Source organism: Teleopsis dalmanni, chromosome 2 (genome assembly GCF_002237135.1).
Source record: "Teleopsis dalmanni isolate 2A chromosome 2, ASM223713v2, whole genome shotgun sequence".
Classification (NCBI taxonomy): domain Eukaryota; kingdom Metazoa; phylum Arthropoda; class Insecta; order Diptera; family Diopsidae; genus Teleopsis; species Teleopsis dalmanni.
Window position 1 is genome coordinate 121,267,667 of NC_051847.1, and position 12,252 is coordinate 121,279,918.

Consider the following 12,252-nt stretch of genomic DNA (forward strand, 5'->3'; position numbering starts at 1 on the left):
AAGTTAAGGCGATTATCACTCTTTACAGAGTAGTTTTTCCATGTCTCCCTAGAAGGAATAAATAATTCAAGATTTCTGTCCACAATTGTAATTGTAGTACAGTAGTCTGTTATATCCGGAATGAAATCAATTTCTCTGAGGATGGAATCTTGCATCCATCCACAACTGCTTCCAATTCCTAGTTCTCTTATACGTAAAGCTGCCCCAGCTACCTCGCCTTTCGCCGCAATGTCGATAGGTAAGATATTGAAGATAACATTCAGGGCAAGTGACGGCGTTGATTTTAACGCTCCGCTTAATGTCATCAGTGCAGTCCTTTGAACCTTTTCCAATTTCTTGCATAGTGTTGACCTATTCAGAGTATTTCTCCAAAATAACACTCCATACAAGAGAATTGGTTTTACCACCACATTATATATCCATAAAATGGACTTCGGTGAGAGTCCCCATCTTTTGCCTATAGCGCCTCTACAACAGTAAAAGGCAACCATAGCTTTTTGGGTACGTGCAACAACATTTGGTCCCCAATTCAGTTTTCTGTCAATTATAAGACCTAAATATTTGGCTTTATCATTCAGAGTCAGAGTTTGACCTCCTAGAATAGGTAGTGTGAATTCCGGAATTTTATATTTCCTAGAAAAGAGCACTAGTTCTGTTTTGGTTGGATTTATTGATAATCCGCTACAATGGGCCCATTGGGATACTTTATTTAGATTACCCTGCATTACCTCACTAATTGTACTCAGAAATTTTCCCCTTGCAATCAAGGAAAGATCATCCGCGTACGCGACCACCTGACAACCTGCGCTATCTAGATCAACAAGAAGATCATTAACTGCAGTTAGCCATAAGAGGGGGGAAAGTACTCCTCCTTGTGGAGTCCCCCTATTAACTTTCTTAGTTACTAGCGTTCCCCCCCACTGCGCTACGATTGTCCTATCAACCAGCAGTTGGGTAATGACTTCGATTACTCTATTGTCAATTCCTAGTTTTCTTAATGAGTTGACGATTACTTGAGGAAGGATGTTGTTGAAAGCCCCTTCCACATCAAGAAAGGCGCAAAGGGCGTATTCTTTATGCTGTATTGAGTTTTCAATCATCCCAGTTAGAGATGATAATGCGGTCTCTACAGACCTTCCTTTACAGTACGCATGTTGTGATTTTGAAAGCCTTTCATCTGGTATCTCTTTCCTAATGAAATGCTCCAGAAGCCTTTCTAAAGTTTTTAAGAGGAAAGAGGATAGACTAATCGGTCTAAAATCTTTAGGCGTAATATGGGAGCTTTTGCCAGCTTTAGGAATAAAAACGACCTTTGTCAATTTCCATTTCTCTGGTATATGCCCTAAGGAAAGACAACCTTTAAAGATTGGTGTGAGCCAATTGCAAGAGATGTCCCTTGCTTCATGAAGTTGGGCTGGTATAATTCCATCCAGGCCCGGTGATTTATATGGTAGAAAGCTATCTATAGCCCATTTAATTTTCCTTCTGGTGACAATATTATTCACCACAGATGAGTCACATGTAGACCCCTGGTTTATTCCAAGGTTATTTGGTATGTCACTATCTGGGAAATGTATATTCAGTAACAATGCCGCCGATTCTTCGCTGCTATGTGTCCACCCATTGACCTCGTCTTTTAAGTAGACTAGATTAGAGGGTTTCTTCGATAGAATGCGCCTAAACCTTGCTGTTCCTTGACAACCCTCCACGCTTTCACAGAAGGCTTTCCAGGAGCGTGTTTTGGCTCTTTTTATTTCATTTTTATATATTTTTAGACTGACTTTGTAGATGTCCCAGTCAGTGTTAAGATTACTTCTCTTGGCCTTGTTAAACAAGTTTCTGCTTGATTTCCTAAGATCTCTTATTTCCTCGGACCACCACAATGGCTTTTTCTTTCCCCTCTGTGATTTTAGCGGGCAAGAACGGTCCAAGGCTATGTTGCAAGCTTTTGTGAAGGTTTCCACAACGTTATCTAGCGATTGAGGAGTCTCTACTTCTTCAATAGGATATAGAGGAAGTAGATTTAGTAAATTGGTTCGATATCTACTCCAGTTGGTATTACGGTAATTCCGATAAGGTTTCTCAACTGGACATTGTAGATTTATATAGAATTGAATATAACGATGGTCAGAGAATGAGTGTTCATCAAGAACTCTCCAATCTTTAATCTCAAGATCTGTGTTTTCAATAGTTAACGTAATATCTAAAACTTCTTTTCTGCCTGCAATAATAAAAGTAGGTTCCACTCCTGTATTGCATATATGAAGATTATAATCTAGAATAAAATCGAATAACGACTCACCTCTTTCATTTATGTCCGAGCTTCCCCAGATTGTGTGATGAGCATTTGCATCGGCTCCAATCACAACACCAGTCATTCTTTCTGCTGCTGTTATCACGAGCTGCTTAAGTATTTCCGGTGGTGGATTTCCTATATGGTCGTGGGCCATGTATGATAACACCACCCATACGGTTTTGCCGTCGATTTCCAAACTCACTGCAGTCTGGTCGTCATCACTAAAATTATTCAAAAGGAAACAATTAATGTACTTTTTAACTAACACACATGATCTAGGTCTACCTGAGTCTGTGTTGCTGATAAGTTTATAGTCATTTGTTCCGATTCCACAGATCCGGTTTTCCAGTATCCATGGTTCCTGAATCAGAACAATATCGGCTCCACCCTGTGCAAGGTGGATTAGAAGGTTTGCTGAAGCAGCTTTAGAGTGGTGGAGATTAATTTGAAGCACCTTCATCAGGTACTTGAACCTCTACCACCGTTTTATCGGCTTCGTCATCCGAATCCAGGAGCCCACTCTCATCGAATAGGTTGCCCAGACTGGTCACCGACCCCGCATCCGATTTGTCTTCAGACATCAGAGAGAGCGAGTCCACCTCCATTTGATCTGGCAGGTCTTCACTCTGTGTTTCCTCACAACTCTGCTGTCTTAGCATTGGTTCTTTAGCTGGTTCCTCCAGCAAGGGCTGAGCAGACGTAATCTTCTCCGGTTCTTCCGTGGCATCGGTACGATAGACCTTGAGATTTAGTTTCTCAAAGCCATAGGAGATTACGTATTTAGCTTCGGTGAGCGGTTTCAATGACTCCGCTTTTAATACAAGGACAGCTTGTCTGGTCGGTCCAACAGGCTCCTCTAATTTTACCACCTTCCAATTTCCAGTTGGAAGGTTGGGGTTGCAGATCCTGATTATTTTCAGAATTTGCTCCGGGTCAGTTTGTTTAGATGGAATCCAAACCCTGGCCCTAGGACGAGATGGAATATCCTTCTTGTCTACCGCTTCAAGTCTAGCTCCAGGCCAGATCTCTCCTACTTTAGAGACAGCTGCCTTGTACAAGGCAGCCGATCTCGCATCCTTGCAAGCTACCAATTTCACTTGTCCTTGGTGCCAACCCGCGTCTTCGCAGGAGGGAGCAGGTCCTGGGTTTTCTTCCAAAACTTGGAGGAAGATGTCTGCCAGCGCGGCCGACACCCATTTCCATTTGTCTTTGGGGATTCTCCCCTCCTCGGCACTCCTATCCAGGACACCTATAATGAGATTGTCCTTCGCAACCTCACTGTACGGTCGTACCAGTACATTGTAACCTCTTGGTTTTTTCGTAAGAGGGGGTTCTTCCTCCTGAGACCTTTGTCTTTTAGACACTTGGTCCGGTTTGGAAGCCTCTTTGTTGCTTGATTTGGCCAAGATGCTTTTGGCCCATTCAAGGGATGAGGCCTGTTGCTGACTGATTTTATCGGCCGGGATCTCACCTACGCGCTGCAGAATTCGTGTAGCCATACGGCGGTCGTTATGGGCCTTTTTAGAGGGTGGAATTCTCCTTGTGGATTTGGTTTCTGACTTGTCACTGCTTTTGGCCGTGACAGAAGAGGCAACATACCGACTGGTAGATGCAGTATTTCTGCTTCCAGAAGGTATTTGCGACGAGATTTTAAGTTCATTGGAAGTGGAGTTGGAGGTACCACTCGAGGTTTGCAGTCTTCTGCTTGGGGTTGCTACTGGTCTTCCAGTAGCAGAAAGTTTTGTTTGTTTTTTATTAAAATTTAAATTTTCCATATTGATGGGTCCCAACTCAGGTCCGCTATCTCCACCCGACGTGTAGTTATCTTTTAAAAAGCCCCATGGGTCCCTTTGAATCAGTGAGGTCCATGTGAAGGTTGATGTATAGCCTTATGAGCATATACATTCAGAGCCAGGCAGATATTAAGAGGGAGCTTCGCTCAACCTCACCTACACCACCAACTAAACGGCGACGGATATTGAGCGCTTCCTGAGGTCAGCCACGATTTTAACGGGACGGAGGCAGCCTCAGCATTAGCCTGAAAGCCATTTCTGCAGAGTTTCACCTCTACATACTGAGGTAACAGAATACTGAGACAGTCAGCCCAGGGTTCAGACAATTTATAATTCAGACAATTCAAAATCATACAATCAGTGTCAGTATAGCCAAGGTTGTTGCCGTTGAAGCCATATTGGCCGTAAAGGCCGTTGGACAGAATTTTTGCTCCGCAGTAGCCAATCCGACAAGGGAAGCCCTTAAGGACCTGAAGAATCCGTCGGTATAGCCTAGTGCATCATTACCTCTGTTGTCCCCAGAGACCTCACGCCGATGAATCAGAGCAAACTCCAATTCTTAGCTAGAACAGTCTGCAATCAGAACTCTCTATTACCAGTCGACACCCACGGGGAGGGTTAGGCAGAGGATTTTAGTTTTTTTGAACTAAAATGGAAAGTATTAAATCTCAATTCTATGTTTTTGAACTAAAGTTGCAGTACGTAACAATGTGTGCAAATGACTAATGCGCAAACTCGGATAAAATTTGCCGGTTTTATGAAGTTATTAATCCTGACATATCAAAATACGTGTACTTTTAATTCAAATATATTTATAGGAATGTAAAGCATTTTTATGGTTGCATATAAATATCTTGTTTTAAAATGATGTGTAATTAATTTTATTTTTTAAATAGTATTGTATCTAAACGTATTACGAGGGCGGTTTGATAAGTCAGGGAGTTTTCGAATAAAACCAATTTTTTTCGGCAAATAAACATTTTTCTACATAATCACCTTTTAGCTCGATACATTTAGTCCAGCGTTTTTCTAATTTTCTTATTCCCTCCAAATAAAAGGTTTTCTCAAAGCTCTCAAAATACTCGTTTGTTTCGTTAATGACTTCTTCATTCGACTCAAATCTCTTACCGCCCAGCTATTTCTTTAGAAACAGGAATTTCTTTGGAAACAGAAAATAGTCGTATTATTTGAAAAAAAATGTATGATAAATTCGAATATTTATCTAGATATAACATAATAATTTCAATAATTAATTAAAACAATGACCAAATATTTTTAAAATTAATTTTGTTTTCTCAAATTTTTTAATATGTATTTTATTTTTTATATATTAATTTTTCAATTAATATAATTTTTTATGTATCACCTTTTATCATAATTATAATTATAATTTATATGGTCTTATCGGATTCTCTAATTAGTATATCCATGCTTATTTATCTTCTGGCACTTGATTTTTTTGTAATTAATTTATCCTTTTACTTATAATTGGTCACTTTAATTGGATAATTTTATTTTATATAAGTTACTATATATTAATATTTTTTATTACATTCGGAAAAACCATATGCTATGAAGTGTTAGTTACACGCGTAGTACTTACTTACTTATTTATTAATTGGTACGAATATTCACAATCCCAATGTTTCATCCATTCATTACAAATAAATGAGTGTTTGAGAGGAGTCAATTATTTACATGTTATGGGAAGGAATGCATAAAATGCAGAAAAGAATATTTTATTAATATTTATAGAAGAATCTGTTACCATTTGGACTCGTATTTACACTTAAACGCCTTCCTTTACCATCGTTGTCCTTGCGCTTCTGCAGCTGTTTGCATACAATAAATTGCTCCATCGTCTGTATTTTATTATCCGTCGGAACTATATTGTTCACATTTTTATCAGGCTTACCTTCATACAGAGGACATTGTCTGAATCTCTTCATATATTAAAAATAAAATTGAAAATAAGATTAGTCATTCAAATAATTTATCGTTAGAGATGGAACCTGTGAAAAACATTTAAAGAGTAAGGTAGTAAGATACATATTGCTAAAAAAAGTAATTTGTTATAAGTCATTTATTTATATTATCAAAAAAAAAATTTAAATGCAGGTGTATTGTTTAAAATCTACTTTTGGTTAATTTATTTATTTATTATTTTCTAATTTTAATTTTACTAAAAAGAAATAGACATTGCAATGTAGTTTAAATTTTGCGCATATAATAGATATATTTTCTATATTCAATAGATTTGGTATGTAGACTATTAATGTTAAGAACTTGATTAAAACGGTCGTTCTCAGCTTTATGTCGCCAATATAGAAACTAAATGCAGGGAATGATTAAAATTAAAATTTGAAGCTTTATTATTCAATACAAAAGACATAATTCGTTGTTTTCAATGATATTGATGTAGTTACAGCTATCTATATACATTTATATATAAATACATATATATGTATTTACTAAGTGAATTGATGTTGCCTGACTTAAAACAGATGACAAAGCCACAACAAAATTAATTATATTTTGTGTATCTGGCAAGTTTTAAACGACAGTTGTAAAAATTTTGACTTCATCAGATGTTGGGTTAGCTTTTTACAAATAATTAAAATAGTGCGTAATTTTCGTAATTTTTTGCAGTCTCAAAAAAAAATTATTTACGAATAATTATATACAAGAATTATTTCCAAGATCACTGAGATCACTATTTGGCAATACTCGAAATAGCTGTATGGTCAGCCAAAAATTCAATTAATTAAAATACTATAAAAAATAAAATTTTTGTTGTTGTATTTCACTACTGTTCAAAAAAACCTCTTTACGTGATTTTTTATAAAATGAAAAAAAATCGAATATTTAGTTCAGTAATAAAATTCATCCATTTGAAAGCAATGAACAATGATGCAATCAAATTGGAAATGGATTTTGAAACGGCAACATTAAATTGCTTCCTCACTCACCGTATTCTTCAGATTTGGCACCCAGTGATTATTATCTGTTAACAAACTTGAAAAGATAGCTCCAGGGAAAGAGAGTTGCATCAAATGATGTAGGTAGTTGAATAGGAAAGTGTGGTATATTTTGGAGGACTTGATGAATCGTATTATTTGAAAGGTATCCAAATGTAGAAAGATCGTTGAATTCGGTATGTCTTAAGCTCGACTGCTTTAATATAGGGGACTATATTAAAGCATAAAATATTATTTCCTAAAAATAATGCTTAGAACGGGTATTGATATATATATATATAATAACTTTAATGTAAAAATACCATTTAAAATGCTTAAACTGATTATAGTAATAATTTACACTTCAATAGATTAAATATAACATATTTATTGAAATTAATTATATATATAAAATTATATATATTAAATCGAAATTATTCACTACGTTCAACTTATTCTCTACTGCTTTCAGTTTTTTCTCAAAAATTGAATTTACAGTTGTTAAAAAAGATGAAGCTATCTATTCTTATATACGTGTCTACTTGTTTCGATTTAGGCGCGATAATACCGATTTCAGGACTCAAGTTCTGGAACTTGACCCAAACATATATAGTCCATTTATAGATATATCTATAGTGGAAATACCTTTCCGTACATCATCCAAATTTTCATGTCGTCACATCGTCGTAATTACAGTCAATTTCTGCTATTCGACTGTATATGAATGTATAACTATGTTGTACATGTTCACATATAATGCTAAAATAGTCATTAATTCTGTAACAGCAACATCTAACGCAAAATTCAAAAGATTTTTCTTTGCACATTTTCTTGGCATTATATTATCGAATCTGAATTATATACTGCAAGTAAATAAATGTGGAACTCAGCAACTGGTTTAATAGGTACGTCCGTAACGGCGCCATAACTTTGTTACTCGGCGATTTCAATATTAAAGTAGGCTCCGATAATTCCAACGTGGAGCGCTATAACCTTCACGCCTGTTGAAACCTGTAAACAAAAATGACGTTGGATTAGGTATATGCTTCACAGACCGAACGAAACCATCGTCAGTCAAGGACTTCGATGAGATCCTCAAGACAGAGGTCCACGTGTCGGCGCACCAGGAAGACCATTTAGAAGATCAATCCAATCAAAAATGGAAGCTGCAAATTACTCCTGGAATGACATCAGCCTTGAATCACGTAATAGAGTTCACTATAAGATGATGTTCGACGCTCTATGTTCCACTGAAAGATGAGGATAACAGAAGAAGAAGAAATGAACATAGCAACAAATATTTGGAAGACTTATATGTAAAAGTGCTTTAACAATTATTTATATAAATGCAACTATGCACGACTTTCTAAATAACATTATCAATCTTCTTCAAAAGCAGTCGTAATTCGAACGTTTGTATAACATCCCACATGAGATATCGATCTATCCATTTTGATTTATGAAGGCGGCTTTAGAGTAATTATTTAGCTTTTCAATATTTTTAGTTTATATAAAACCTATTTCAGTATAAAAACCATTCTCAACAATATAAAAATGATCCAAGGATTATGCACGTCTCTTAATCCGGAAAGACTTTTCACTAAATGGTGGTTATACTTTAACGTGTAATCGCTTACGTGTAACACATAGAAATGAATTATTTTCTTATTAAAACTTCGTTAAGTGACTATTGTGAATGCACAAAAATTGACACATATTTTGTTTCCGGCACAACTTCATTTCTTAGCTTAGACTGATTTCAAAAGTTTGCACTTTTTTAACGATGGAAGGAAATAAAGTTGTTAGCTTTGGAACCGAAAAAGTTACAAATGAATTTTTGAAGTTAGGTGATACCAACTGGATTAATGCCATGCGCAATGCTATATTAGGTAATCCTGACTTGTTCAAAAATAAGTTGGTACTTAACTTGAACTGTGGTCTTGGCCTTTTCGCTATCTACGCTGTGCAGGCGGGTGCATCCCATGTTTATGCTGTTGACAGTGGAGGCGTTCAGGTTTATACCCGTCGTATTATTAAAGAAAACAAATGTGACGAACGTGTTACTGTCATCGAAGGTGATGTGGAACAAATGGAGTTGCCTGTAGAAATGGTCGACGTAATCTTATGCGATTGGGTGGGAAACGCATTATTGTATGGTGCCAACGCAAAGCAAGTGATTTATGCACGTAACAAGTGGTTACAGAGTAATGGATTAATATTTCCAGATATTGCACGTATTTTTGTACGTCTAGCGTCAGATTTTAAAACTGTTGAAAATGGGGGCAGTGTGATTGGTAGTGATCTTGGATGTTCAATGAATTCAATGTTTCAGGATTCAATTGATACTGTCTGGTACTATGCAATGCCAAAAGAAAAGGTAACATTTGTAATATAATAATGACAGTTCCATTGGATAATTAAAAATTTTAGATCCGTAGTACAGGAGCACTGATTAAAGCAATAGATTTGAATACTGCTGAAGTTCAAGATCTTGCTTTTCACACAAGTTTGATTATGGAAACATACTCAAACTGCAATATTAACTCCATTGTGCTTTCTTACATGGTGATGTGTAGTAAAGCTGCATTTTACTATAATACCGATCCTGTCAATATATATGGACAATTCCTGCAATCTGTTTCATTTTTCAAAAGATCAAATTCTGTAGCAGCTGGATTATCTATTCATGCTGAAATAGCAATGACAGATGTTGAAAACAGTGATTATAATACTCGATTGCCAAAATTGAGGTGCCAATTACTTGATATTAATTCGCATGGAATACAAGCACTAAACGGAGGTTCCTGGTGTGTAGGACCTTATGCAAGAAAAGAAAAATCGAAATATTTCGACAATAACTTTTACATTGACTTGCTTTGGCCACAATTTGTTCGATTTGATGCTGTGCGTATAGCACAAGAATTAAAATTAAAGAATGATCGGGCACTTGATTCTATGCGAAATGTAACTGGTTCCTCTAATGGTCAGATTTCATCATCTGTAGAAGATTTGGAGGTTATGACAGACTGAAATAAAATGGATAAGCTTTGATATCAAATAAAAAATTTGCTGAAACAATTTATTTAAATTAATAAATATAATAAAATACTCATTATTTTGCTTTGCAAATATTATTAATAAATAATTAATAACTAGTTTTGTTTATTTATTGGTATTGCTTTCTGCAATCATCGTGATTTTTTGGCCTGTAATATTTTTAATCCAATTATTATGATATTAGTTACCACTTTTTTCCGTTTTCGATACTGTGAGTTGGTACTTTTATTTATTTATTTTTTGACGCTGTTTGAAATATTTATTTTGATTACATATCGTTTGTTTTTGATGCTGTTGGGTGGCACAGTGATTTTAGTTTTTTTAAAAATATATAAATACATTTAATATATATTGAGATAACTTCATCATTTAATGTTAATGCAGGCGAAATGAAGAGGCTTACTTTATAATTGAAATGAATTCACTTTGGTAATTAATATATAGATATATAATGTTATAGTTTAAATTATTAAATTAATTAATTAAGTAAATGAGGATTTTTCATTTTGTATTTCTGCTTCATTTATATATATATAGCGAATATTTAAATTGATTGTATCGCAAAATATCTTAAAAGTGTTCATCATAAGCGTAGTTTGATGAAGAGTAAATACTTTCCCTCGAGTTCATTCGAACTTTCTTCGAGTCTTATTATTTTTGAAGCTTAATTTATTTGTGTACTTAGTTTTTTACGTTGGGTAAGTTAAACTCATTTATATAGTTTTATTGGTTTAGACATGTAGACCTTCAAAAACTTCTACACTGTTTACTTCTTATATGCTTTGCCTTCCACTGTCACCAACGTTTATTTATAAATTCCAATGAATCACCAACGTGATTCATAAATGACAATAACAAATTTAATTTAGAATAAACTTATTAAAATAAAATTGACACAAGTTAAAAATATTATTTACAAATAATTAAGTACAAGAAATATTTCCAAAAAAAGACAATTTTTGATAAGTATTTGACAATACTCGAAAAACTGTATGGTCAACCAAAAATTCAATAAAAAATAAAATTTTGTTGTTGTAATTTACTACTGTTCAAAATACTTCCATACTCAGTTTATTAATACGACTAATTAAAGGTTAAGTTTAGTATAAGTCATATTAAGGAGTGTGATATCAATATATAGTCCATACTGATTACCATTAATACTTATTTTCAACTGACTTAGGATACAAAAAAGATAATTTTGTTAACATTTTATTATTATTGAATGATTTTATATGATTTTACATTATACTTTTTATATATAAAAATGCTCCATGATTTCTTTAAATTTTCGTATGTAAATTTGAATGAAAATGTATGTGTGTAAATTCTGTAAGCGAAATTACACACTTGACAAATTTAATGGACGCATAAATAAGGCTTTGTTCTATGCATTTCCTTGCTTGTCATTTGCATAATTTTAACCCATTACACGCTTTACAATTGCTAAACGCCAAATACTCATCTGCGCATAAATAATCCATTTTACAAGTTAATGTTCCGCTGTTCCTCCTCAACTTCACACGACGAATGCTGTAAATCGTACTGGAATGCATAATGGAAATTGCAATTTCATAGCACATTCAGCATGCAACTAACGTGAATAGTTCACTACTCATGGCTCTTAAACATGTGAGTGCAATGATGTTAAAGAGATTTACATTTATAATCACAATATGGGCTAAGACCAACATAAATTAAGACCCCGCACAGGCACAAGTCGAGAAACAACAATCACAATAACAACAGCATCAACTGACTAACATACGAGTATTCGGTTACTACACACATTATTAGGTCAAGAAGCTTATAATGTTAAGTGGCACATATATAGAGACAATTTCTTCTGCTTCAAATAGACATATGTGAATATCTACACGAATTATTGCTGTGTGGGTTAAGGAGGTAGAAGTTGGTCATAATTTACATACTACATATATGTATAGTAAAACATATAGTGGCATATCCTTCGACTTCTAAATTTAACATCTAATAGGTGTCGTAGACCAAATTAATATTAGTAAATGCAGGTAAATTAAACACTCTTAATATAGAGAAAAAGCCTACCATAAGATAATAGTAATATCAGTATTTCTTGTTATTTCAACTAAAAGCTAAAAGTACCATAATTAAAACTTGTAAGTAGAGT

At 34.6% G+C, this 12,252-nt stretch overlaps 1 protein-coding gene across 1 annotated transcript; it reads left to right on the forward strand.

Annotated features, from left to right (window-relative positions):
- The first annotated feature begins 8,789 nt into the window (after positions 1-8,789).
- Positions 8,790-10,082, forward strand: LOC119683105 (protein arginine N-methyltransferase 1-B-like). The gene is made up of 2 exons (XM_038096713.1): positions 8,790-9,423; positions 9,477-10,082. The coding sequence occupies exons 1-2, from the start codon at positions 8,830-8,832 to the stop codon at positions 10,074-10,076; spliced, it is 1,194 nt and encodes a 397-aa protein (XP_037952641.1). The 5' UTR covers positions 8,790-8,829; the 3' UTR covers positions 10,077-10,082.
- Positions 10,083-12,252: the final 2,170 nt, after the last annotated feature.

Coding starts and splice junctions, on each gene's coding strand:
- LOC119683105 (XM_038096713.1), top strand. CDS start 8,830: ATGGAAGGAAATAAAGTTGTTAGCTTTGGAACCGAAAAAGTTACAAAT. Junction 9,424..9,476: donor ATGCAATGCCAAAAGAAAAG/GTAACATTTGTA, acceptor TAAAAATTTTAG/ATCCGTAGTACAGGAGCACT.